The 26,650-nt window shown below is 38.6% G+C and overlaps 1 protein-coding gene and 1 pseudogene across 1 annotated transcript in view; one reads left to right on the top strand and one right to left on the bottom strand.

The window, feature by feature from the left end:
• Positions 1-334: 334 nt before the first annotated feature.
• Positions 335-24,283, bottom strand: LOC127454983 (uncharacterized; annotated as a pseudogene).
• Positions 24,284-25,613: 1,330 nt separating this feature from the next.
• LOC127455440 (G protein-coupled receptor 137Ba-like) overlaps positions 25,614-26,650 on the top strand; it is a 29,204-nt gene continuing 28,167 nt past the window's right edge. The window contains exon 1 of the mRNA XM_051723353.1: positions 25,614-26,334. Within this exon, the coding sequence (XP_051579313.1) occupies positions 25,936-26,334 (399 nt within the window). The 5' untranslated portion in view covers positions 25,614-25,935. The remainder of the gene's footprint in view (positions 26,335-26,650) is intronic.

The raw sequence follows: 26,650 nt of genomic DNA, 5'->3' as shown, positions 1-26,650 counted from the left end.
TAAGACATGAAAACATGAACAAAACACATAAACGTGACAACCACTACTCACGAACCAGGAACTTATACTGTGACTCTCAGCTAAAGGACGTTTCATTACAATTACACTAAAGCTTTAAGGATGAAATTCATCTGATGTGTAGACAATTGTATTTCCTCTGCATCAAACTGGTGTATGATACGTAATAAATATCTTATGATGCACAAAGTGCTTCATCCATTCTTGGAAAACACCCATTTTGACAGATGGATGAAGCCATTTTTCCGAAGTGCAAAAAGCTGGTATGACGAGCCAAAAACAAAGTCCTCAGGTCCCAAGAGTCAAACAGAAGGTTTCAGGGAAATAACTCGTAACAATCAGACACAATTAAGGGATACAGTTTCCTCTTGGTTTCATAGGAAGCAGATGGGAGAAGCTGAGAAGTGGGTCCAGGTTTTGACGCTGACAAAAGCAAGAGCTGCTCAGACACCATCAGTGGAATGGAGCCGATGGTCTTTGGGGAGATCTGAGCGAGAGCACAATTTGGAAGGGTATCAACAAAGCTGAGTGCTAAATATGAGAGATTGGGTCTGTTTTTACCGCAAGCAACAATGGTGATTGTATTTGCTGGGAATTTTTTTTGAAGAGATTGTGAATGGGCAGGGTGTGATCTCATAAATATTTGTGCATGTCTGTGTGCTTTCTGCCAGCTTTTTTTAGGGATGTGCAATGACTGATTCTTGGCACAAAAGGCGTGTAAGAAACATTATACATTGTTGCATTATAACAGACATTCAGAACCAGTTAATGTTTATAAACTGTTACAGATGCATTAGACATATGATATTAAGAGAATTAAAATAAAAGCTCACTTAAAAAAGAAAATTCTTCTCATTTTTTACTCTCACACTCATGTTGTTCTAATCCCATATGACTTTCTTTCATACAATAGCAGTGGATAGTGATTCTAAAAAAAAGCACCCAAATGTTTCATAAATGTATTCCATGCGATTCGAGCGTCACATTCCATGTCTCCTGAAGACATACAATCACTTTGTATGATGAAGAGACCGAAATTTAAGTTGTTATTCACTCTAAAATCAAATCATTAATAAACTCTGTGAATCAAATAGGTCGACACATCACTAACATCAAAACTCACTGGTTCTTTTGTTATGATATTGTGATGTTTGGTAACGAGACGTGTTGCCATATTGGAATGACTTACATTTTTAGTCTATTCAACATAGAAAATGATCATATGCCTTCAGATGCCATACACTTTTTGGTGTTTTTGAGCTTTAAAGTGAGTCACTATCAACTGCTTTTGTAGGGAAATTTTAAAATATCTCCTTTTGTGTTCTGCAGAAGTAAGAAAGTCATATGGGTTTGGAGGGACATGAGGGTGAGTAAATAATTACAGAATTTAAATTTTTGGAAGAACTATCCCTTTAAAAGCTACAGAACACAATTAAGGCTCACCTGCTGGCTGTCCCTTGTCCATTGTCAACTCCACGAAGCCACTGCAGGATACTCTTTGCTATTAGGGGGTGCTCTGAGAGGAAAAGGAACACCTGTCCTCAAATGCCCAACTGTGGCACCACCAAAGCAGGAAGTGGAGCCACAAGTGGCTCTTTGTTAAAAATCAAGTGGCTCGCCGGGTGTCTCACCATTCACCAACACATGATCGTTTAAAACTTTCTAGAGATAATTTTCCTGCAGAAAGTGTGGGTGCGATTGCAAAGCCCGAAGTCATTGACACTGTTTTGATTTCCTTTCTCATGAATTTGTCGTACAGCCTACTCCTGGTGAACAAGGTTTGAAATTATCACCCAGTAAATGTGGATTTTTCATGCGCAGTGGTGGGTAATTTTGCTGATTTACCAGCCACTGTGGAGGACAACCTGTAAGATGTCTCAGAGTGATATATAACAAGAAATTAGACACAAAGACGCGTGTTTGAAGAAACATGTGTGATTATATTTTTAAGAACCAAATGCAGGTATTTCATGCATGGGTAATTTTGCTCATCTACCCGCAACAGGGTGAACTGTAAGACATCTCGGAGTGACACATGTTAGACACAAGACACGAGCTTGAAAAAAACATTATTATATTTTATTATATAAAAACAGTCAAAATTATATTATATTATTAGGTGTATATTGTGTTGTGTAACAGATGTGTAAACTGTGTTATGTGTAAATCAGATGTTTATTATAATTGTCATACTGCTACGTTGCTTGGAACTGCACCCATGACTTTCACCCACTGTTGCACTTGTGTATAATAATACATTTATAATTAATTTATAATTTTATTTATTTATCACACATTATACATTTGCACATATACAGTGAAATTCTTCTTTTTCACATATCGCAGCTAGGCTGGGGTCAGAGTGCAGGGTCAGCCATGATACGGCACCCCTGGAGCAGATAGGGTCAAGGGCCTTGCTCAAGGGCCCAACAGTGGCATCTTGAACCCCCGACCTTCTGATCAGTAACCCAGAGCCTTAACCGCTGAGCTACCACTGCCCCCTGGTTGAGTGACAATAAAGGGATTTGATTTGAATTCCATATTGCAACATGTTACTTTTAATTGTTGCATATTTGTTTGTTTTTGTGATTTTGAGTAGTCTATGGGCACTATAAACATTTTATTTTACTGAAAAATTTTGTTTTTTGAAAATAGTTTTTCAGTATTCATTTTTGCTATGGCTCTTTTGAAAAAATTTATCAGCCAAAAATTTAAAAAATTGGCTCCTGAAAAAAGGTTCCCGACCCCTGCCTTAAAAAAATAGTTCAACCAAAAATTAACATTTTCTCATCATATACTCACCCTCATACCATCCCAGATGTGTATGACTTTCCTTTTTCTACAGAAAACATATTAAATCCCTGGAGTCATATAGATTACTTTTATGCTGCCTTTATGTAATTTTTTGAGCTTCAAAGTTCTGGCCACCATTCACTTGCATTGTATGGACCTACAGAGCTGAGATATACTTCTAAAAATCTTTGTGTTCAGCAGAAGAAATAAAGTCTTACACATCTGGGATGGCCTGAAAGTGAGTCAGCTATGAGAGAATGTTCATTTTTGGGGAACTATCCCTTTAAATTCCAGTAAAACACACATGATTCCAATAATAATAATGGACACCCAATATTTAAAATAACTTACAAAATGATCCAGCTCCACCCTCTGTGCGATTGCGACTAGATCTTTCAGTGAGGAAGATGATAGGAGAGAATAGGCATGGTGAGGAACTCCAGGGCCACGGGACACCAGCAAAGCAGGCAAGTTCACAGGCATTCCCTCCAGCCTGATCCCAACTTCTTTTCTTACACTAGACTGAAAAATCCACACACGTATCTTCTTGTTATCAGCAGTTGCTTAATCGCATTTACAATCTTTTTGATTGCAAGACATAATCGAATATATACTGCATTATAAGAATAGTTGAGGATATATCACAGAACTCTATCAGATACCATTTTTCCGCATCTTTGTGTGCAAATAGGCCAACAATTGCCTCTCCCCTGAAGAGTTTTGCAGTTTCTCTGAAAGATGTCACACCTAAGACATAAAGAACAAAATATTAATAAATCCCTGTGCATATGTACCAAGCTGTCAGATGCATCAAGTTACAGAATACACAGTATGCTGCACAAATAAAAGACATTTTGGTGCTCATTAAAGCTAATAACAAATGAAATTAGTGATATAACATTTAAACATAATTTTAATCAGTTAATATCTTTCCCTTGAGGTACACTTATAATGTTAGTCAAGAGTTTTTGCACCCAAAATAGTAATTATTCACTTTCTCACGTTCATTTCCACCCTGTCTTTGACCATTAGAATTAAATAGGCTGCTATGCCTTTAAGACTTTCATGTAAATGACGTCTTTGCATGTGAAATGAATCTGCGCTTACACACAGGCTTCATATCTTGCCATTGCAGTTTCTAGGCACAATTTTTATTTCAAAGGAGAAAAGGTAAGGACTGGAGATCTGACTCCTGCAATCAAAGGAAATAAGAATTTATGTATATTGTACAAACACAAATATTACTGAGTGCACCTTTAATAAGCCGTGCCTTAGTGAGGTTAGGTAGTACAACACAAATGTTACGTTTCTTGATGAAAGAATATTGGCTTTTAGGGTGGGAATCTAGTCAGAGTTTTTACTGCCACTCAGCCGTTGTCTTGGGATCATCTATTGATTGACTTTTAATGGTGCTCTACAGAAAAGATACTACTTAACTGTCTCAGTAAACATTTTAAGGAATATTGAACCTGGAACATTCCTATCTGTTCAAAGTCACATATTAAAAGTCGCGACTTGTGAACGGCGAGCTCTGCGCACTTTACTAGTTTTAAATGTCATAAACCGGTGAGATTCGATACACCCTGATTCTTTTTTGTAATTAACATTTTTTATTGATTCAAAAAGAAAGCACAACAGAGAAAAACACAACATATATACACCGAATCAACATTTAACTTTTAACACTCATTAATATCCCTCCCCAAACACCAACCCCACCCTACCCCAAAGAACACCCCTGTGGTCACATAAAATAATACACACACACAAACAATAAAATAAAAAATAAAAATAAATAAAAAATAAAATATATAATAAATATACATAATTAAACTAAACATCTCCCTCCTCATCCCTTCCCCTAGAGTCCTCCAAAACTGCCAAATACCTACCCCATTTCCTGAAAAATAAGTCCTCCCACCCCAGCCTTCCATCTATCATCCTCTCATAAGCCGCCACCCTCCCCATCTCCGCACACCACTCTGGAAATGGTGGCACTCCGTCTGACTTCCATCCCCTTAAAATAATTTGTCTACCGATCATCACGCTAGTCAGAACCCAATTTTTTATATATTTGTCACCCGAATTTATAACTTCCCCATCGCCCAAAATGCAAAGTCTGGGGCAAAGTTAAATGAGTGTCCAGAATGTCACGCAAATAATTCTGAATCTTTAACCAAAAATCTTGGATCTTAACGCATCCCCAAAAAACATGGGCTATGTCTCCAACTTCTGATTGGCATTGCCAGCATGTGGGTGTGTCTTTAAGACCAAGCCTGTATAATCTAGAGAGGGTCCAATAAAATCTTTGTAAAATCTTAAATTGTATAAGCCGAACCCTTGCATTTCTAGATGCAGACTTGACATTTTTCAGAATCTTAGTCCACACTCCATCCTCCAATACCAAATTCAAATCTTTCTCCCATACTTTCTTAATAGAAGTTAAAACTCCACCCCCCATACTCTGAATTAACAGGGAGTAGTACACTGTTGCCTCATGACCTTTTCCAAAAGCCGCAATCACCTCTCCCAAAGCATCTGCCTCCTCAGGGGGGTGTGTGCTACTCCCAAAAATAGTACAAAGCAGTTGGCGCAATTGTAAATACCTATAAAACTGAGGTCTGGGGATCCCAAAACGTTGTACCAAGTTTTCAAACGATCTCAACACACCACTTTCATATAGGTCACCGAGTGTAGCAACCCCCCTCACAATCCACTCCTGCCAACAGAAAGGGGACTTGCCAATGCACAATCTTGGGTTCTGCCATATGCTCGAGGCAACATTTAAATAAGTGTCCACTTTAAACAATATGGACACTTTAGTCCATACCGAGTGTAAATGCGAAATAACAGGGTGTAACTTAACTTTTCCAATTAGTTTGATAGAGATGCTTTGTAATGGCGAAATAGGGGCAAGAACTGCCTGTTCAATAACAAACCAGGGAGGGGCTCTCTCAGGAGGAAGTGACCAATGAGCCAAATGTCTGAGACTGAACGCATAGTAATAAAACAAAATCTTGGGTAGTCCTAGCCCACCTTTGTCAATCGGCCTATGTAACTTATTAAAATGCAATCTGGGACGTTTACCATTCCAAATGAAGGACTTCACTATGCTATCGAATTGCTTGAAATAAGAGAGGGGGACATCTACAGGTAGGGACTGTAGCAGGTAGTTAAATTTTGGAATACAATTAATTTTAATAACATTAACCTTCCCAATCATCGATAAATGTAATGAAGCCCACCTGCCCACATCGCTCGGAAACCTTTTTATTAAAGGGTCAAAATTAACACTAACTAAATCAGATAAATTTGCTGGGAATAAAATCCCCAAATACTTAATGCCCTGTTTGGGCCACTGGAAGGCGCCCAGCTGGAAAGCCGTTACTGGACAGTATGCTGTCAGAGCCAAAGCTTCGTATTTAGACCAATTAACTTTGTATCCTGAGAATTTAGAAAAGGAATTAATAATTCTGTGGAGGCAAGGCATAGATCTAGTAGGTTCAGAGACAAATAATAAAATATCTTCTGCGTAAAGCAGAAGTTTATGCGCCACACCTCCCGCCACCACACCAGGAAAATCATCCTCCTTTCTTATCGCGGCTGCTAATGGTTCCAGGGCAAGACAGAACAATAATGGGGAAAGAGGGCAGCCCTGCCGAGTTCCCCTGTCCAAAGCAAAATAATCTGAAATTAATCCATTTGTTTGTACCGCTGCTACAGGGTGTCTATAAAGTAACTTAATCCATCCAATAAAAGTATTTCCGAACCCATACATTTCCAAAACCTTAAAAAGATAATCCCATTCTACCATATCAAATGCCTTTTCGGCATCAAGTGAGATGGCAGCGACCGGAGACTTATCATTCGCCACTGACCACATAATATTGATGAGACGCCTAATATTATCAGAAGAGCTACGGCCCTTAATAAACCCCACCTGATCTATATGAATAAGAGATGTCATAATTTTACTTAATCGATTAGCCAGAATTTTTGACAATATTTTTACATCTAGTTGGATCAGGGAGATTGGACAGTAACTATTACGCTCACTTGGATCTTTGTCTTTTTTAAGAATCAGACTGATCCGGGCTTGTGTCATGGTTGGCGGAAGCTTTCCATTCTTTAATGATTCAGTATAAACTTCGAACAAAAGTGGAGCCAGTTCTGTAGCATAAGATTTGAAAAATTCAGCGGCAAAACCATCTGGCCCCGGAGCCTTGCCAGTAGGTAGGACTTAATTACCTCATCAAGCTCCTCCAAGGTTATCTCAGAATCAAGAGTTTTTTTGTTCAATCATCAGTTTAGGGAGTTCTAATGGTTCCACAAAGTTTCTAATATCTTCATCAGTAGACAAAGACGTGGAACTATAAAGATCAATATAGAACTCTTTAAAGGCATTATTAATATCAATGGCTGAAGTAAAAATTTCACAACCAGCAGATTTCACTGAGGGAATGATAGAAAAAGACTCTCTCTGCTTTATATATCTAGCCAAAAGCTTTCCTGCTTTGTCACCCGACTCAAAGTATGACTGTCTTGCCCTGAATAACCAAAACTCCACTTTCCGTGACAAAATAGTATTATATCTATATTTCAATTGGGTCAATTCTCTGAGGCCATCAGCTGACATACGGCGCTTCAGCTCTGCCTCAGCACTTTTAATATTCTCTTCCAACTCCACAAGTTCTTGTGCATTGGATTTTTTGATGAATGAGGCATACTGTATGATACGACCCCTAAGAACCGCCTTAAGTGCCTCCCAAGCCATGCCTACAGAGGATACCGAGGACCAGTTGGTCTCCGTATAAACATTGATTTCAGTCTTTAACATTTGTTGGAAATCAGGATTTTGCAAAAGGGACACATTAAGGCGCCAACTATATGATTTCTTTTTCTCTATATGTGGCAACACCTCTAAACTCACCAGGGCGTGATCTGAGACTAAAATGTTTCCAATTGAGCAATCCACAACAGATGAAATTAGGGATTTGGATATAAAAAAAAATCTATTCTAGAATAAATTTTATGGACTGATGAAAAAAATGTATAGTCCCTACCAGATGGGTTCAAAAGTTTCCAAATATCCGTAAGACCAAGATTTTTACACATCCTGTGAAGCGTCAATGATGCTCTAGGGGGCTTACACACTTTTGCTTCACTATGATCAAGGACTGAGTCCATCAAAAGATTAAAGTCCCCTCCCAATATTATATCATGAGGGGTGCCAGCAGCTTGCAACATCCCTTCAAGATCTATAAAAAAGCCCTGATCATCAGCGTTAGGTGCGTAAATATTAGCCAAAATCAACTTTTGCCCTTGAATTTCAACTAACACAATAATGACTCTTCCTAATTTATCTTTAATCTGTTTGAGAAATTTGAATTGTAAATGTTTATTAATCAATATAATGACTCCCTTGCTCTTACTTGAGCCAACACTAAAAAAAACATGTCCACCCCATATCTTCCCAAATTTTTCAGCTTCCTGTGGGGAGAGATGTGTTTCTTGAAGAAACACTATGTCATATTTCTTACATTTAAGAAAAGAAATAACCTTCCTTCTTTTTATGGGGTGCCCCAACCCATTTACATTCCATGTGGAGAGAGATAGTACACTCATATTAACATTTGACATATTGATATAATAATAAAAAATAATATTATACAGACCACATTCGCCATTAGTGAAACAATCAACCCCCGAACATCCCCCCGAACAAAACAAACAGAAAAAAGAAAAACGTGCACATTAACCCCACGCACAAAAGCACCAACCGGCAACAATCCCTTTAAACTCAAAAGGTCCATGAACGCCCACAAGCCCCCACAACAACTTTGCCATCGGATTGCTCAATTTTGCCTCACAAATTACATAACAGAAAATACTTTGTACAATAAACCCAGCAAATAGGAAGAATGAACACAAAGAATGTGTATATTCATTCACAGAACTGTCTCAAAGGTGTGATCATCCACAAAACAAATTCCAGCTGATATAAAACTGATCAGATTCCTTGGACAGACAAACGAATGTTCAGTGAGCCAGCTGTTATGAGTTCAGCGGATAACGTAATCATTCCAATGTCTCGTAAAAAAAAAAAAAAAAAAAAAACTCAACAAAACAAACTACATAAGCACGAAGAACGAACAGATTAATCCACAGCTGTTCCAAAGGAGTGTTATTCAATAGAACAAGCTCCAGCCGCTAGGCGGAACCAATACAAAAAGAAACAAAACCGGCATCCCGGTTCCCCGGATGGTCGAGTCAATTCACTTGGAGGCTGCATAAAAGTATATACTATGACTTACTCAATCCGTCAACTTTATAAAAGACATCCTTAGTGTGAGCATGTAGATATTTTGTTGTCATAAGTAGTGTCCACTCTCAAACTGTCCGGGAACTTCAATGCAAAAGTAATCTTTCATCAATGCAAAAGTTTCTTTAAGGAAAAGTGTTATTCACAAAACAAACTCCAGCCGCTAGGCGGAGCCAACGCAAAAAAACCAAAATGTCGCCCAGCTTCCTCAAGAGTAAGTACAGCGAGTCAGGCCCACTCACATGAGAAACATCCAATAGTTTACTCAAACATTGATTCTATAAAAGATATTGCCTGTTTTGGACATGTAAATACTTTGCGACCGACCTTCGTTTCTATTCTCAGTTTGGCCGGAAACATCAGAGCAAACAAGATCTTTTTCTGATGTAAGAGTTTCTTACATTCCTTGAACCGATCGCGTTTCTCTCGTCGAACTCGCAAAGTCCGGGAACAAGAAAATATTATGGTTCTTCCAAGAAAGCTTCCCTTTGCTCCTCGCCTGGCGCAACACAAGATCTTTATCGGTTGATCTCAGAAATCTGGCCAGAATCGATCTGGGCCTGTCTCCCTCAGCAGATCTATGAGCTGGTACTCTATGAGCTCGCTCAATTTCCAGCTTGTGGCCTGTCATGTCGAGCAGACTCGGGAGAAACTCGTCTAGGAATTTCACCATTTCTCTGCCCTCCTCATGCTCCGGAATTCCAACAATTCTGACGTTATTTCTGCGGCTTCTATTCTCAAGATCTTCAAGCTTTTAAAGAAGATGTTCCAAATCAACTTTGGTCGCGGGTGGATTAACGGTTAATTCCCTCTCCGAAGATTCCAGAAAATCGATTCGTTTTTCAACATCAGTCACTCTTGTACCTAACTCAGAGAATTTTATTTCCATCGCCGTAATCGATCGACGTATTACAGCGAGATCCTCCAAGTCAGCAAGAATCTTCGTCAACATCACCGACATGTTGGACAACTGACGCTGGATCTCCTCTCCTGCCGCGCCATCCAAATTGAGTCCCCGGTCTGTAGGCCTGTCGGGGCTTTCATCCTGAACACGTAAGTGTCTTTTAATGTCTCCAGAGCTCGAAGGTTTTGACTTCTTTGCCATGTTTTGCAACAAAGGACAAATGTGTAACTGGGTATTTCAAAATTCACCAGATTATAACATGAAAATAATCAAAAATTCAGCAAAGTGCGCAGAGCTTGTCGCTCACACGTCTGCTCCTTGCATGGCGTCACGTGACCCCCGATACACCCTGATTCTTAACTGTTTTATGAAGACAATATATCAAAGAATTAAAAATCCTTGGGCTCTGGAGATATTAAAAGACACTTACATGCTCAAGCTGATACCCCAGACAGGGCCGCAGACCAGGGATTCAATTTGGACGGTGCGGCGGGAGAAATTCAGCGGCAACTGGCAAGCATGTCTGCAATGCTGGCAAAGGTCGTCGCAGACTTGGAGGATCTGGCTGTAATACATCGATCGATCACTTCCATGGAGACTAAATTCTCTAAGCTGGTTACAAGATTGTTGGACGTCAAGAAACGGATCGATTATCTGGAGTCATCGGAGATGGAATTAGCTGCTAACCCGCTAGCGACCAAGACAGACTTGTAGCACGTTTGGGAAAAACTGGAGGATTTGGAGAATCGTAATCGACGAAACAACATCCGAATTGTTGGAATTCCTGAGCATGAGGAAGGCAGAGATATGGTGAAATTCCTAGACGAGCGTTTCCCGAGTCTGCTCGACATAACTGGCCATAAGCTGGAAATCGAGCGAGATCACAGGGTCCCGGTTCGGAGATTGGCTGAGGGAGACAGGCCTGATCAATTCTGGCCAAATTTCTGAGATCATCTGATAAAGATCTCGTGTTACGAGAGGTGAGGAGTAAAGGAAAGCTTTCTTGAAAGAACCACAGCATTTTCTTGTTCCCAGATTTTGCGAATTCGACAAGAGAGAAACGTGAACGATTCAGGGAATGCAAGAATCTCTTACATCAATGGAAGAACGCATTTGCTCTGATGTTTCCGGCCAAACTGAGAATAGATGCTAAGGATGGCCGTAGAGAATTTACATGCCCACAGCAAGCACTGTCCTTCATAAAAACATTGGAGTGAGTAAGCCACTTGATGTTTTTCATGTTGCTGTTTAGTGGGCCTGTCTCACTGAACATTCACTTGACTGCCCGAGGAAGCTGGCTGCCTTTTTCTTTTTGTGCTGTTTCCGCCTTGCGGCTGGAGTTTGTTTTGTGTAATATCATTTCTTCGGGACAGCTTGTGGATAAATCTGCACGTTTTTGGTGCTTATGCCTCCTATTGGTTGGAGTTTGTTTTGTGGAACATCTCTTGCAGGACATTGGAGTGATTGGTTCTTTTGTTGCACTCATTTATTGGCTGAATGGGCTGGCTTACATTCGTTTGACTGCCCGAAGAACTGAACTTTTTTTTGTTTTATTTATATATATTTTTTGTGCTTGTCACCTTCGGGACAGTTATGTGTATGAATCTACATGGTTTTTTGTGTTTATTCCGCTTATTGGCTGGAGTTTGTTTTATAGACTATTTTTTGCTGTGTAATTCTATCTTAAAAAAATCTGTATAGAAACACCGGATTTGAGCAACCTGATGGCAAAGTTGTCGCGGGGACTCTCGTAGGCGTTCATGGACATTTCGAGTTTAGAGGGATGGACTCTGGTTGGCGCTGTCGTGCGTGGGGTTAATGCGCACGTTTTTCTTTTTTCTGTTTCTTTGGTTCAGGGGGAAGTTTGGGGTTTGATTGTTATACTAATGTTGGAATGTGGTCTTTATAATATTGTTTTTGACACACAATCTATTTTTTCTAATATGTCAAATGTCAAATGTTAATATGAGTGAATTATCTCTCTCCACATACAATGTGAATGGGTTGGGGCACCCCATAAAAAAGAAGGAAGGTTATTTCTTTTCTTAAACTTAAGAAATATGATGTAGTGTTTCTTCAAAAAAACGCATCTTTCCCCGCAGGAGGCTGGAAGATATGGGGTGGACATATTTTCTTTAGTGCTGGCACAAGTAAAAGCTGGGAAGTCATTACATTGATAAGTAAACATCTACAGTTCAAATGTATCAAACAGATGAAAGATAAATTAGGAAGAGTCATTATTGTTTTAGCAGAAATTCAGGGGCAAAGGTTGATTTTGACTAGTATCTACTCACCTAACACTGATGACCAGGGCTTTTTTATAGATCTTGAAGGGATGTTGCAAGCCGCTGGCACCCCTCATGATATAATATTGGGAGGAGACTTTAATCTTTTGATGGACTAAGTCCTTGGTCATAGTGAAGCAAAAGTGTGTAAGTCCCCTAGAGCAACATTGACGCTTCTCAGGATGTGTAAAACTCTTGGCCTTACAGATATTTGGAGACTTTTGAACCCATCTGGTAAGGACTATAAAAAAATTTCATCAGTCCATAAGATTTATTCTAGAATATATATATATAGAGAGAGAGAGATATATATAGATATCTAAGTCCCTCATTTCATCTGTTGTTGACTGCTCAATTGGAAACATCTTAGTCTCAGATCACACCCTGGTGAGTAATTGTATAGAGGTGTTGCCACATACGGAGAAAAAGAAATCATATAGTTGGCACTTTAATGTATCCCTTTTGCAAAATCCTGAATTTCAACAAATGTTAAAGGCTGAAATTAATGTTCATATGGAGACCAGCTGGTCCTCAGTATCCTCTGTGGTTGGTACAAACAAATGGATTAATTTCAGATTATTTTACTCTGGATAGGGGCACCCGGCAGGGTTGCCCTCTTTCCCCATTATTGTTCTGTCTTGCCCTGGAACCATTAGCAGTCGCGATAACAAGGGAAGATGATTTTCCAGGGGTGGTGGCAGGAGGTATGGCGCATAAGCCATAGCTTTATGCAGATGATAAATTATTATTCGTCTCTGACCCCATTAGATCTATGCCTTGCCTCCATAAAATTATTAATTCCTTTTCTAAGATATTGGGATACAGAGTCAATTGGTCTAAATCTGAAGCTTTGGCTCTGACAGCATACTGCCCAGTAACAGCTTTCCAGTTGGTTGCCTTCCAGTGGCCTAAACAGGGCATTAAGTATTTGGGCATTTTATTCCCAGCAAATTTGTCTGATTTATTTAGAGTTAATTTTGATCATTTAATAAAAAGGTTTTCGAGTGATGTGGGCAGGTGGGCTTCATTACATTTATCTATGATTGGAAAGGTTAATGTTATTAAAATGAATTGTATTCCAAAATTCAACTACCTGCTACAGTCTCTCCCTGTAGATGTCCCCCTCTCTTATTTCAAGCAATTTGATAACATAGCGAAGACCTTTATTTGGAATGGTAAATGTCCCAGATTGCATTTCAACAAATTACATAGGCCGATTGACAAAGATGGGCTAGGCCTACACAAGATTTTGTTTTATTATTATGCATTCAGTCTCAGACATTTGGCCCATAGGTCACTTCCACCTGAGAGAGCCCCTCCCTGGTTTTATATTGAACAGGAAGCTCTTGCCCCTGTTTTGCCATTGCAAAGCCTTTCTATCAAACTAATCCGAGAAGTTAAGTCACACCCCGTTATCTCGCATTTGCACTCGGTGTGGACAAAAGTGTCCAGAATGTTTAATTCAGACATTTATTTAAATGTTGCCTCGAGCATATGGCTGAACCCTAAATTGTGTATTAATAAGTCCCCTTTCTGCTGGTCAGAGTGGATTCTGAGGGGGTTTACTACACTCTGCGACCTGTATGAGAGTGGAGTGTTGAGATCTTTTGAGAATTTGGTTCAACATTTTGGGATTCCCAGATCTCAGTTTTATAGGTATTTACAGCTTCACCACCTGCTCTGTATTGTTTTTGGGAGTAGCACACACCCCCTTAAGCAGCAGATACTCTAGGCGAGGTGATTACTGCTTTTGGAAAAGGTCATGAGGACTCCCTGATGTATTACTCCCTGCTAATTCAGGGTCTGGGGGACGGAGCTTCAACTTCTCTCAAAGATTTAAATTTGGTATTGGAGGAGGGAGTGTGGGCTAGGATTCTAAAAAGTGTCAATTTCTGCATCTAGAAATGCAAGGGTTCGCCTTATGCAATTCAAGATTTTACATAGATTTTATTGGACCCCCTCTAGATTGTATAGGCTTGGTCTTAAAGACACACCCACCTGCTGGTGATGCCAATCAGAAGTCACAACCCATGTCTTTTGGGGGTGTGTTAAGATCCAAGATTTTTGGTTGAAGGTTCAGAGTTGTTTGTGTGACGTTTTGGGCACTCAGAATTTACTTTGCCCTAGACTTTGTATTTTGGGCGATGGGGCGGTCATAAATTTGGGCGACAAACATATAAAAAACTGGGTTTTGACCAGTATTATGATTGGCAGACAAATTATTTTAAGGGGTTGGAAGTTGGACGGAGTGCCATCATTTCTGGAGTGGTGTGCGGAGTAGGGTGGCAGCTTTCGAGGATGTGGCAAGTAGAAGGCTGGGGTTTGGGGAATTGTTTGTTAGAAAATGGAGTAAATATTAAGCGGTTTTGGGGGACTCTCGGGGAAGGGATGGGGAGAGAAAGGTCTAGTTTAATTATGAATGTTTATTATATATTTATTTGTTTTAATTATTTGTTTTATTTATTTATTTATTTTTTATGTGTGTATTATTTCATGTGACCACAGGGGTGTTTGTTGGGGGCAGGGTGGGGTTGGTGATTGGGGAGGGATATTAGTGGGTGTTAAATGTTAATTCAGTGTGTATGTGTTGTGTTTTTCTATGTTGTATTTTTTTTTAATCAATAAAAAATGTTAATTACAAAAAAAGTCACATATTAAAAACATACAGAACATACAGTACAGTACAGTACAAATGAAGGTCAGAGCGGAGTCACAAGACTCTAGCACTTCAATTATCAGACCTCTAATTTAACCCAAAGACAGCTCTCTTTCAGGTTAATTTTGAGTGACAGCCTAAAACATATCCTGAGGATTTGACCTTGTGTGTAGAGGGGGACGTCATACTCACAGTAGTATGAACCTGTGAAGGCTCTTGGTTCCCAGCATACCCCTGTAAGACTGAGCAGCCTCAATGGGGCGATAGATCATTACGGTAGGGAAAGAAGTGACGTTCTGATCGCTGCATATATCAGTCCATTCACCACAGTCTACTGTACTTTACTCACACCTGAAAAATGTATGAATGTCATTCCATTAGATGACAATATATAAATCCAAGTGGCAATTATTTTAAAGAAAACTAGCGCAAGCACACTTTTCAAAAATACATTTCACAAATAGAATTTTATTTTAGATGCTAAAACCAGAAAATATACTGTTTAAAATAAAGTAACTAAATCTCTGATGCTCTGCCAACAAACATCAGATAATCTGTACATGATTGGAATGCTTTACCTTCAAAACCACCATCCACCTCTTTATATGATTGAATGAAAGCCATCAAACAGCATCCCCTAGAGGAAAAAAGTGGACATTACATGATAGATTGTTCTGAAAGGTTTAGTTCACTCCAAAGTGAGAATTCTCTCATTATATCCTCACCCTCATGCCATCCCAGATGTGTATGACTTTCTTTTTTCTGCTGAACACAAATAAAGATTTTTAGAAGATGATCTCAGCTCTGTAAGCAATGCAAGTCTTTGAAGCTCAAATAGCATATAAAGGCAGTATAAAGTAATCCACAAGAATCTAGTGGTTAAATCGACATCTTCAAAAGCAATATTATAAGTGTGGGTGAGAAACAAATCAATATTTAAGTCCTTTTTTTCCCTATAAATTTCCACTTGCAAACAGCCCTCCTAAGAGCTCTTCATTTCTAGTTCTTCTTTTGTTTTTGGCTATTCACGTTATTCATGCATATCATCATCTACTGGGCAGGGAGGAAAATTTATAGTAAAAAAGGACTTAAATATTGATCTGTTTCTGACCTACAAATATCATATCACTTCTTAAGACATGGATTTAACCACTGGAGTTGTATGGATTACTTTTATGCAGCATTTTATTACAGTGGAGTTTTAACATCAGGACAGTCCCTAAAAAACCAAAAAAGAGAAGGAAGAAAGAAACAAGAAACTGTGTTGAATGACTAGTAAGATCTGTATTAATGCATGACCTGGAAAGCACTTTATGTTTGGGGATGTTGTAATGGATGCTGCATTTGGATTGCTTCATAATCCAACAAGAAGACATGAAATTAAAATGGGCTGTTTAATTTCCTAATAAATATCTCTGGTCTTATTGTGCACTATTAATTTGTGCATGTTACACAATGGAAGCACGCAATGGAAGTGCAAGGACAATTTGTTTTCGTTATCTTTCGAAATGTTTCTTTTCTGCTGGGGCCATGTGGGTGGGGAAAAATAATATTAACCAATAATATCATGTTGCAACATGTTTCACCCCCTATGTTGCCAATAAAATCCAGAAGGATAAAATCAAGCCCCAGACTGCACTGTTTGGTAGCATTTTACAATAAGTTTGTGAACAAACAATGATATAAACAATACTTTTACAGCATTTAATAATCTTTTAATTGCTTGATGTAAATTTTCACATACTGTAATACATTTTTTACTTTAAAAGTTGTATACGCTAATATTAGTTAATGCATTTTTTAACTGCCAATGAACAATAGCATACATTTTCAAATTAAATTAAGCCAAGATTAATAAAATGCAGTAAAAAAATAAATAAAATAAAAAATAATTATTTCATGATACCTGATGCATTGACAAATGTTAATGTAACTCGTTAACCATTATTTCCAACTAAATGTTCTGTTTGTCACATTGCAGAGGTTAAATGGATTGTGAATGCTGTTTCAAGGTGTTTGTTTGTTATGAAGGTAAAATAGTGCCTAAAAAAGTTGTGTGAGATTTGTAAAAGCGTAAATGAAGTTTGAAGTGGGACAGAAAGTTTTGCATGCGCAGAGTAAGATTTGTGAAAGCATAAATCAAATTGCAAGTGTGCAAATTATTTTTTTCTTATGCTTGCAACTTGATTTACACCTTTACAAAACTTTCTGTGCACATGCAATTTTCTTTACACTTGCAATTTGATTTACGCTTTCAAATATCTTACTTTGCGCTTTCACAAATCTTTCTATCATGCTTGTAAATTTATTTACGCTTTTACAAATCTTACTCTACACATGCAAATCTTTTAGGCACTTCATAGTTTGTTATTGTCATCACTAGTTCGTACCTATGAATGAGCATTACGCTGACCTCCCCATGGAGCTGCAGGGCGAGAGTTTGAGCGGTGACCTGGTCAAGGTGCTTGGTTTGGGGCTGAGAGAACAGATACAGAATGGGAACATTGAGGTGAATATAACTTTTCTCACCACTAGAGACGCCTCCATAAGCTGTATGTAAGTGTGTATGTTGACGGTATTTCCTCACAGAAGTAGTTTAAATAGATTTAAAACAATAATGTAAATGCCTTGTGACCATTGTTTACATCATTGTCTCCATGACGATTTATGTCATGCATCACATCTCTGTGTTTATTTTATACTTTGAACACTTATAGAGGGATTGAAATCACATCAGTCTTCTCTTTAGATTATTATATCACTTGCCCCATGTGTTTCAGGACTGGAGCCCCAGTCATCTGAACAAACTGGTACTTGGTTGCATACACAAATGCTGCCTCAAACAAAGCCAGATGCCCTATTCAGATAAAAGAAAAACAGAAAAGAAATGAATCATTTTTTGATATACTGTATAACACTGTTTCTAGTGTTGGGTGTAATCTAATTACAAAGTAGTTAGTTACTGTAATCTAATCACTTTTTAGTCAGATAAAAGTAGTGTAATTCATTACATTTGAAATACTTGTATTCAGATTACAGTTACTGACTTTCAATTAATTTGAATACTTATAAGTACATTATAGGGTTATGCTTATTTCTAATGTATTATTTATGTAGAATACATGAATTATGGCCATGTAACGAGTCATTGTGAAGGAGAAATATGAGGTGCTGAGTGTATGACTTGTGTGTAACAATGAACAAGAAAGAAATACAGACATTATTTTGAATTTGTTGAGCAGAAAAGTGTTTTAGAAAGTAACTTAAAAGTAAAGCAATTAGTAATGTGATTACTTTTCCAATGAAGTAATTAGTTAAGTAATCTGATTACAATTTTAGAAAAAAATTATTAGAGGATTACCTTTTTTTTAAGTAATTTACCCAACACTGACTGTTTCACAACAAACAAGAAAGTTTATTGTAGATTAGAAGCATATTCACAGATCATACCTGGCAGGCCAAACACCTGGAAGGCCAAACACTTGAATGTGAATGACCACAACGTCTCTCTTTTGTTTGGCTGCGCTATCTACGCGTTGCAGCTCAGCTGGTGTGTGCACATACCGAATCTTATTGTAAAGGACAACACTAAACAGATGGCAAAGGGTCACATTCAAAGGTCAAGGTCATGATCCTTCAACTGCAGTGATCTTGATGCTACTATAAAAGTTATCATAAGTAAACAGCTTCAACTGAACTCACAACAGGACATGAGAAACAAATGCGTTGACGTCAAATACAGTATCAATTTCAAAGCTTCTCAAGAGCTAAGAGCCTCTGGATTATAAACAGAGTTTCAGGTTGGTCGTAATTCAGGTTGGTCATCAATGCTTTGTAATAAATGCATAATAATAAGGAAAATGTCAAGCTGTCATCGTTAGCTTTTCTCCTGTGCAGTAACTTGCAATAGCTTCCTTTGAACAATTTTACTTGTACAAAATGATTATGACTACTTTTTGCTCACCTTTGCAACAGATATCCCATAGTCTTCTAGGCATCTCTAGCTGCTCCATGAACAGTCTGATGGTTGGATTGACTGCAATTATATATTTAATTTTTTTATTTTTTACATTTGTAATGCCATATTAGCATCAAAGGCTATTTTCATGGTTATTTTCATTTTTTGTACTCAAAGTAGTTTAAGAAAAACAAAATAAACAACAAACAAATACACTTCTTACAACATAAAAAAAAATAAAATAAAAAAAACACTACATAAACTCTTTAAATTTGATATTTTATAAAAATTCTATTTTATTTTCCTGGTGAAACGTTTTTTTTTTTTAATCCTGTAAGTATACAGTATATATTATAAACATTCATAATTATGTATATATTTTATTTATAAAATATGTATACATGGCATTTCAAATCCACTGAGCAACAATGGCTATTTTCATGGCAAGATCAAAGTAGTTTAGGAAACAAAATAAACAATAAACAAACTTCTTACCACATTGCAAACAAATAAATAAATAAAAAATCTAAGCTCTTTCAATTTGATATTAGATAAAAAAAAAAATTACTGGTGAAACCTTTTTAAAAACATCCTGCAAGTATATATAATATATAATATAAATATATATAAATATGTACCTGGATATACAGTGTGTGATGTTTCACAAAAACATTTGTCTTAAGATGGTTATTTATATCTTCAGCTTTAGTGTGTCAATAGGAAATATAAATGTTAGACTCCCAAACATTACTTTTGCAAACAGAAAAGATTAGAATAGAAGAACAGGGAGCCCTGCAACAGATGTCATGGCCCCCACTGAAAATCGAGTCAGTCGGAGATTATATAAAGAGACAGAAGCAATTGAGACAGCCTAAATAGATAGAAGAACTGTGGTGAATTCTCCAAGAAGCTTGGAAAATCCAATCTGCCAACAACCAAGAAAAACCGTGTCCAGGTGACCTAGGAGAATTGGGGCTGTTTTAAAGGCAAAGGGGGTCACACTGAATATTGATTTAGCTTTTTTATGTTTACTGGACTTTGTATGACATTAAGTGATAAATGAAAACTATTTATGTCATTATTTTTGAAGACATCCTCACTATGCAACATTTCACAAGTGCCTAAAACTTTTGCACAGTACTGTATATAATATATCAAATATGTATGCCTGGCATCTCAAATACACTGATGATATTAGCGTCAAAGGCTATTTTCATGGCAAGATCAAAGTAATTTAAGAAAACAAAATAAACAATAAACAAATAATCTTCTTTCAACGTTGCAAAAAACAAAAAACAACAACAACAACAACAATAAAAGCTCTTTCAATTTGATATTTGATAAAAATTCTAACATTTTTCCTGGTGAAACCTTTTTAAAAACATCCAGCAAGTATATATCATATAAATATATTCAGTATATAAAATATGTGTACATGGCATCTCAAATCCACTGACCATATTAGCATCAAAGGCTATTTTCATGGCAAGATCAAAGTTGTTTAAGAAAACAAAATAAACTTCTTACAACATTACCAAAAAAATAAACGATTATATGCAATTATCTAATCAGCCAATCATGTGGCAGCAGTGCAGTGCATGAAATCATGCAGATACAGGTCAGGAGCTTCAGTTAATGTTCACATCAACCATCAGAATGAGGGGAAAAATGTGATCTCAGTGATTTCGAACGTGGCATGATTGTTGGTGTTGGAGTATTTCTGTAACTGCTGATCTCCTAGGATTTTCACATACAACAGTCTCTAGACTTTACACAGAATGGTGCCAAAAACAAAAAACATCCAGTGAGTGGCAGTTCTGTGGACTGAAACAGCTTGTTGATGAGAAAGGTCAACAGAGAATGGCCAGACTGGTTTGAGCTGACAGAAAGGCTACGGTAACTCAGATAATAATACATCCAAACACTATCAGAACTGCTCGCCTGTGCTCTGCTATTGAACGCATAAGCCATAACTTAATTTCTTCATGCACTTTTAAAGGTCAGTATATAAAAACAAAAAAGATTTATCTTGAAAAGTGCACCATGTTACACATATAACCACTGAAAGTGCAAAGCTGTTTACATCCTCAAACAGAAAAACAACATGCGCAAATATTGCCCAATCAAATGGGCGGAAATTTCAAAGAGGGGTTAATGGTGTGCTGAACACCAATCAGAGAGACAAAATGCAAAATAAGCACCAATAAGAAACGGCAGGGATAAGAGGCAGGGCACCAGTAAAGATCTCTCGGTTACATATGTAACCTCGGTTCCCTGAGACGAGGGGAACGAGACATTGCATCACTAAGCTGACACATATGGGCAGTGTCCTTCTACACGACCTAGTTGAAACCTCTCTACAATAATGTCAATTGCAATATTGGCTATGGTGTTTGAGCCCCACCCTTTTAGGCGTAAAGCTGTCCACTATAAAAGCGGGCACGCAAACACCATTCCTCAGAATTTTCTGACTGAGGGACAAAGAGCGCATCACTCGCACCTCAAAGAACTTCTAGTGCGGCCAACTTACGCAATGTCATGTTCCTCTCGTCACAGGGAGCCGAGGTTACATGTGTAACCAAGACTTTCCCTTAAGACTCAGTACACTTGACATTGTGCCACTAAGCTAACACATATGGGGAACAGAGTCCCATCACGCCACACTACACAACATAACCTTCCAGAGAAGAAACATGATGCCGCAGTCCCGCGGGACAGCGACCGACATGAGTATGCCGCAAGTGTATGACCCTCATGGTCAGCCAGAAGGGGAAGACTCATAATATATATATGAACTATGATCATATAGTATGGATTAACCCCCTCACGAACCCATTCAGAAAGGAATTTTATTTATAATGGAGTGCCTGTAACTTTGGGAACACAACAGTCCGAATTCAGGTAGTTGTGTAAAGTGACAGGGAGCCCGTACTTAAAAAGAGGGGCATAAGTATATATTTGGCCAATAAAATAACAAGCGCTCTAGACAGAGAGGACATGTTTTGAGAGAGACGTTATGTCTAGGTTGTAAAACCTTGCGAATGTGTTTTGAGAAGACCATCCTGCTGCAAAACATAACGTCTTGTAAGGACACACTGTTCGTCCATGCCCATGAAGATGCCATGCCTCTAGTTGAGTGTACTTTAACACCAATAGGGCAATTCGCATCCTCGTAATCCAGTGAGAAAGTCTTTGCTTGGAGATGGACATTCCTTTCGTGCGTCCTCCAAAGCACACAAAGATTTGGTCAGACAGTCTGAATAAGTGTGTGCGCTCAACGTATGTGTGTAGCGCTCGCAAAGGGCATAACAAATGCAGGACTGTTCCCCATCTGAATTAAATGGAGGAGGGAAAAAGTCTTGAAGGTGAACCACCTACGCTCGGAAGGATGTGGTTATAATCTTAGGCATATAGACTTTTCTGGGTTTGACAGTGGTTTTGAAAGACCCGGACCAAACTCTAGACATGAATTGAAAACTGACAGTGCTTGCAAATCACCAACCCGTATTACTGAGGCCAAAGCCAGCAGTGATGCGGTCTTAAGTTAAAGCACACGCAATTCAACCTAGTCCAGAGGCTTGAAGGGAGGCCCCGCGAGCACTTTTAGGACCAAGTTAGGTCCCAAGTCAGGGCTGTAGCCGGGTGAGGGGGATTTAGCTGCCCCGCCCCCTAAGAATTATGATAAAATCATGTTTTCCAATAGAGGGGCCGGTTTCAGGTGCGTGATACACAGATATAATCACCACATAAACTTTGAGCATAGACGGAGCGAGCCCTGTGTCCAATCGCTCTTAAGAACTGTACGAATTAGGGGGCCTGGGAAGCTCAGTGGTAAAGACGCTGGCTACCACCCCTGGAGTTCGCTAGTTCGAATCCCAGGGCATGCTGTGTGACTCCAGCCAGGTCTCTAAGCAACCAAACTGGCCCGGTTGCTAGGGTAGAGTCACATGGGGTAACCTCCTCGTAATCGCTATAATGTGGTTCGTGATTCACAATATCGAAATGAAAAGCTCTCAAAGCTAGAAAGACTGCCAGAACCTCTAGGTGGTTGACATGTCATGGCCGTTTTGCACCTGTCCAGGTGTCGAAGGTCGGGCGTCCATTACACACCACGCCCCAACCTGTGTTGGATGCATTTGTGGTCAGCACTTTCCTTCTGAAAACTTGACCTAGCTTAACACCCTGTTGGTAGAAGGCTGGTGCTGTCCATGGTGCTAGAGCAGCCAGACAGTGGCGAGCCACCGCGATGCGCATGAAAATGAAATTACTTCAGTGGTAATGTGGGAGCCATGCCATCTGTTGCAGGGCTCCCTGTTCTTCTATTCTATTCTATTTGCAAAAGGAACGTTTGGGAGTTTCAGATTTATATTTCCTATTGACACACTAAAGCTGAAGATATAAAAGACCATCTTAAGACAAATGTTTGTGTGAAACATCTTATGTGCCTAAGACTTTTGCACAGTACTGCCTGTGTGTGTATATATATATATATATATATATATATATATATATATATATATATATATATATATATATAATATATTATTATTATTATTATTATTATTATTATTATTATTATTAATTAGTAAAACATTGCTGTCCTAATTTCTTCACTTTCCCACGTTATTTTAATGCTCTGATATTTTATTAAAGCCACGGGCCTTTATTTCTCATGAAGCAAAACCTTTGCTTCATAATTTCATCACTCCACAGAAATAAAGTAAGCGGCTCTGTGTCACTGCGTGCATGAACCAGGCACATTTGCCATTACACGATTGTTTAAAGTGAAATTGGAGCACTTTGCGTTCACTATCACAGTTTATACTTGTTCGTTTATGTTTTCGCGGGAGTTTGACGCGAGGCTCTGCTGATGCACGCCAAACTCTTGTGTTTCTGATTCTGAGCGCTTGAGAAGCTCTTCAGGCGCTCTTCTGGACAGGAACTGGTTGACCTCTGCAGTGCGGCTCAGTGACACTTGGACTTGGAGTTCAAATGAATGACACACAAACGCGCCGTTTATGTCATTTAAACAGTATATTCTTAAAATTCCCTTATTTGGGCATTAAAATGCGATTGGAATTAGAATGCCCAATAATCGCGGTTGCCTCAAATAACCGCGGTTAGATCAAATAACCACAATCAGACGGTTATTTAATAATCGCGAAAGGCCTAGCAGTGCATGTAGGTTAGAATTTTTGTCCAACTTGAGACGGCGCCATCGCCGCATCACCGTGACATATTCCATCAAAGTACCGCGAGAGCGATTCAGGAGCAGCCGCCTGGCGCAGCCAGCGCAGTTTCTCCAGAGCAGCTGCAGGAGCTCTGAATGACGACACAGCTTATTCATGATTGGCCAGACTCACAACGTATCCAGTACACGTGTTTCATGGGCTAAGTTCGCAATGGCATACTTCACATAACTACTAACTATGTCAGTTTTATTTTAAAATTAATATTAATTGGGAAAAAACCTTTCAATTTACAAGACGATATTGTGTGATCAATATGATTCGTGAGGTCTTGTTTGATTGTTCACAGAATTTACCCTGGTAAACAGGTTATTTGCAGTATTTAGGAAAGATACTGATTTAAAATGTGCTTTTTGTAACATTGAAATTGAAAGCATTGTACATGTTTTTTGACTGTACCTATTTTTATTTTATTTTTTGGGGGGATTTTTCCCCTTTTTCTCCCAATTTGGAATGCCCAATTCCCAATGCACTGTAAGTCCTCGTGGTCGTATAGTGATTCACCTCAGTCCGGGTGGCGGAAGACGAATCCCAGTTGCCTCCGCGTCTGAGACAGTCAACCCATGCATCTTATCACGTGACTTGTTGAGCGCGTTGCCACGGAGACTGATTTAAAATGTGCTTTTTGTAACAAAATAAAACAAAATGACAAATAAATTGTCATTAAAGAAATGTAAAACACTTCAAAATATAAATAAATAATTATTTTAATACATTAACAGGAGTAAAAAAAACATAAAATAAATAAAAATAAAAATAAAAAACAGAAAAGCCCAAAGGAGTATAAACTTTTATAAAGCCTTGAATATCCACTTTTGAATCTTAATATTATATGCTTTGTATACTATATAATTTATAGCCTTATGTATGTTGTACTCTGTCCATATACCTTTCTGAATGTTCTTTTATTTTCATTTACTTTTAGTTCTCTTCTTTGTTCACAACTGGATTGTTTTGTTGTCATGTTGTACTGTTTAAAGCAACAATAATAATAAAGACTGCTCTCTTTTCAAGTCCTCCCCCGACTGCAACCGGCAAATTTCGCCGATCGGTAAATCGAGTTGCAGTTCAAGTCGAACACACCTAATTTATTAGTTTACAAAAAGTAGGCGGGGCTCCAATTGCTCATCGGAACGTTCTCTGAAAAGCCTGTCATTTTGGCTCAAAGGTAACAACAAATTTCCCTTCACGTACTATTCAACATGAAAGCCAATATGGCGGCATCAGCGCGTCAGTTTCCAGTTTATTCCCATTGGTCGGTGGGCGGGGCCAGAGCGGCAGTGCTGCAACAGCTGTTCTTCTCATTGGCCAGTATGCGGGGCTTTAGCTGCGTTGCCTCCCCGCCGTTCTTTCCATTAGTCAGTAGGCGGGGCCCCAGCTGCAGTTCTGCTCAGCTGATCGCTCCCTACATTTAATCGCATTTTTCTTTTTTTTTTTTTCAGAGTTGGTTTTTCATTGCTCGAAGGAAGCTGCCTTGCAGAGATTTGGGGGACTCTGCTTGTTTTTTTAAAACTCTTTTCTTTTCCACATCTTGTTTATAGACATCCGATAATTAGTTTATACACCAACTTAGTGCAGACTGTAGCCGGTTATGTTTTTTAACCTCATATGCCATTTGTAATTAAGTTTGACGTTTCTCAAATCCTCATCATTTCAAAACATCTACATGAAATGTTTAAGGCAGTTACGAAGTCATAGGCAAACGTTAGAGCGTTTTGGATAAGTCGGCGTCTTGCAGCATCTTGTCGATATGTTGTTTTTTCTAGAAAACCAGGTCAGTGTCAGTGTTTGGACGGAATCATCATCATCATCATCCTCAACAGCCGAACCGATTCAGGCTGCGGTTCCCCCCTCCGTGCAGCTCGTGCTCACGGTGCTTTACACGGTCCTGTACTCGCTGCTCTTCGTGTTTGTTTACCTGCAGCTCTGGCTCATTCTGCACTACGGACACAAACGCTTCAGCTACCAGAGTGTCTTTCTCTTTCTCTGTTTGCTGTGGTCGGCTCTGAGGACAACGCTGTTCTCGTTCTACTTTAAAAATGTTGTGCAGGCGAACCAGCTGCAGCCTTTGCCTTTCTGGCTCCTGTATTGTTTTCCAGTGTGCCTGCAGTTCTTCACCCTGTGTCTGCTCAACCTTTACTTTGCTCAGGTAAGTCCCAATGTGTGTGTGTTTTTTTTTTTTTTGCAATTACACAGCATTTCAGTGGTGCAATAGAAGCATACACGTAGCAAATTTAGGAATAAAATCAATGTAATGTTTAAAAGACTTCAGTTTTTCTGCTGTAAAGATAGAACAATTTCTCTTTGCATTCTGTTTGGTTGTATTTCCTATGCAACACACATCCAAGTGGGTCCCTCCCATCAAACTTGTTTACTACTTAGTAATGAACTTTAGATTGGGAGACCAAAAGTATAAATTTGAGAAGCAAGCATTGAAAACAAAACATATTGATTAAAATGATTCC

This window comes from Myxocyprinus asiaticus, chromosome 17, assembly GCF_019703515.2.
Source record: "Myxocyprinus asiaticus isolate MX2 ecotype Aquarium Trade chromosome 17, UBuf_Myxa_2, whole genome shotgun sequence".
Lineage (NCBI taxonomy): Eukaryota > Metazoa > Chordata > Actinopteri > Cypriniformes > Catostomidae > Myxocyprinus > Myxocyprinus asiaticus.
The sequence above is the reverse complement of the archived record's forward strand: the minus strand, read 5'-3'. Positions and strand labels throughout refer to the sequence as shown.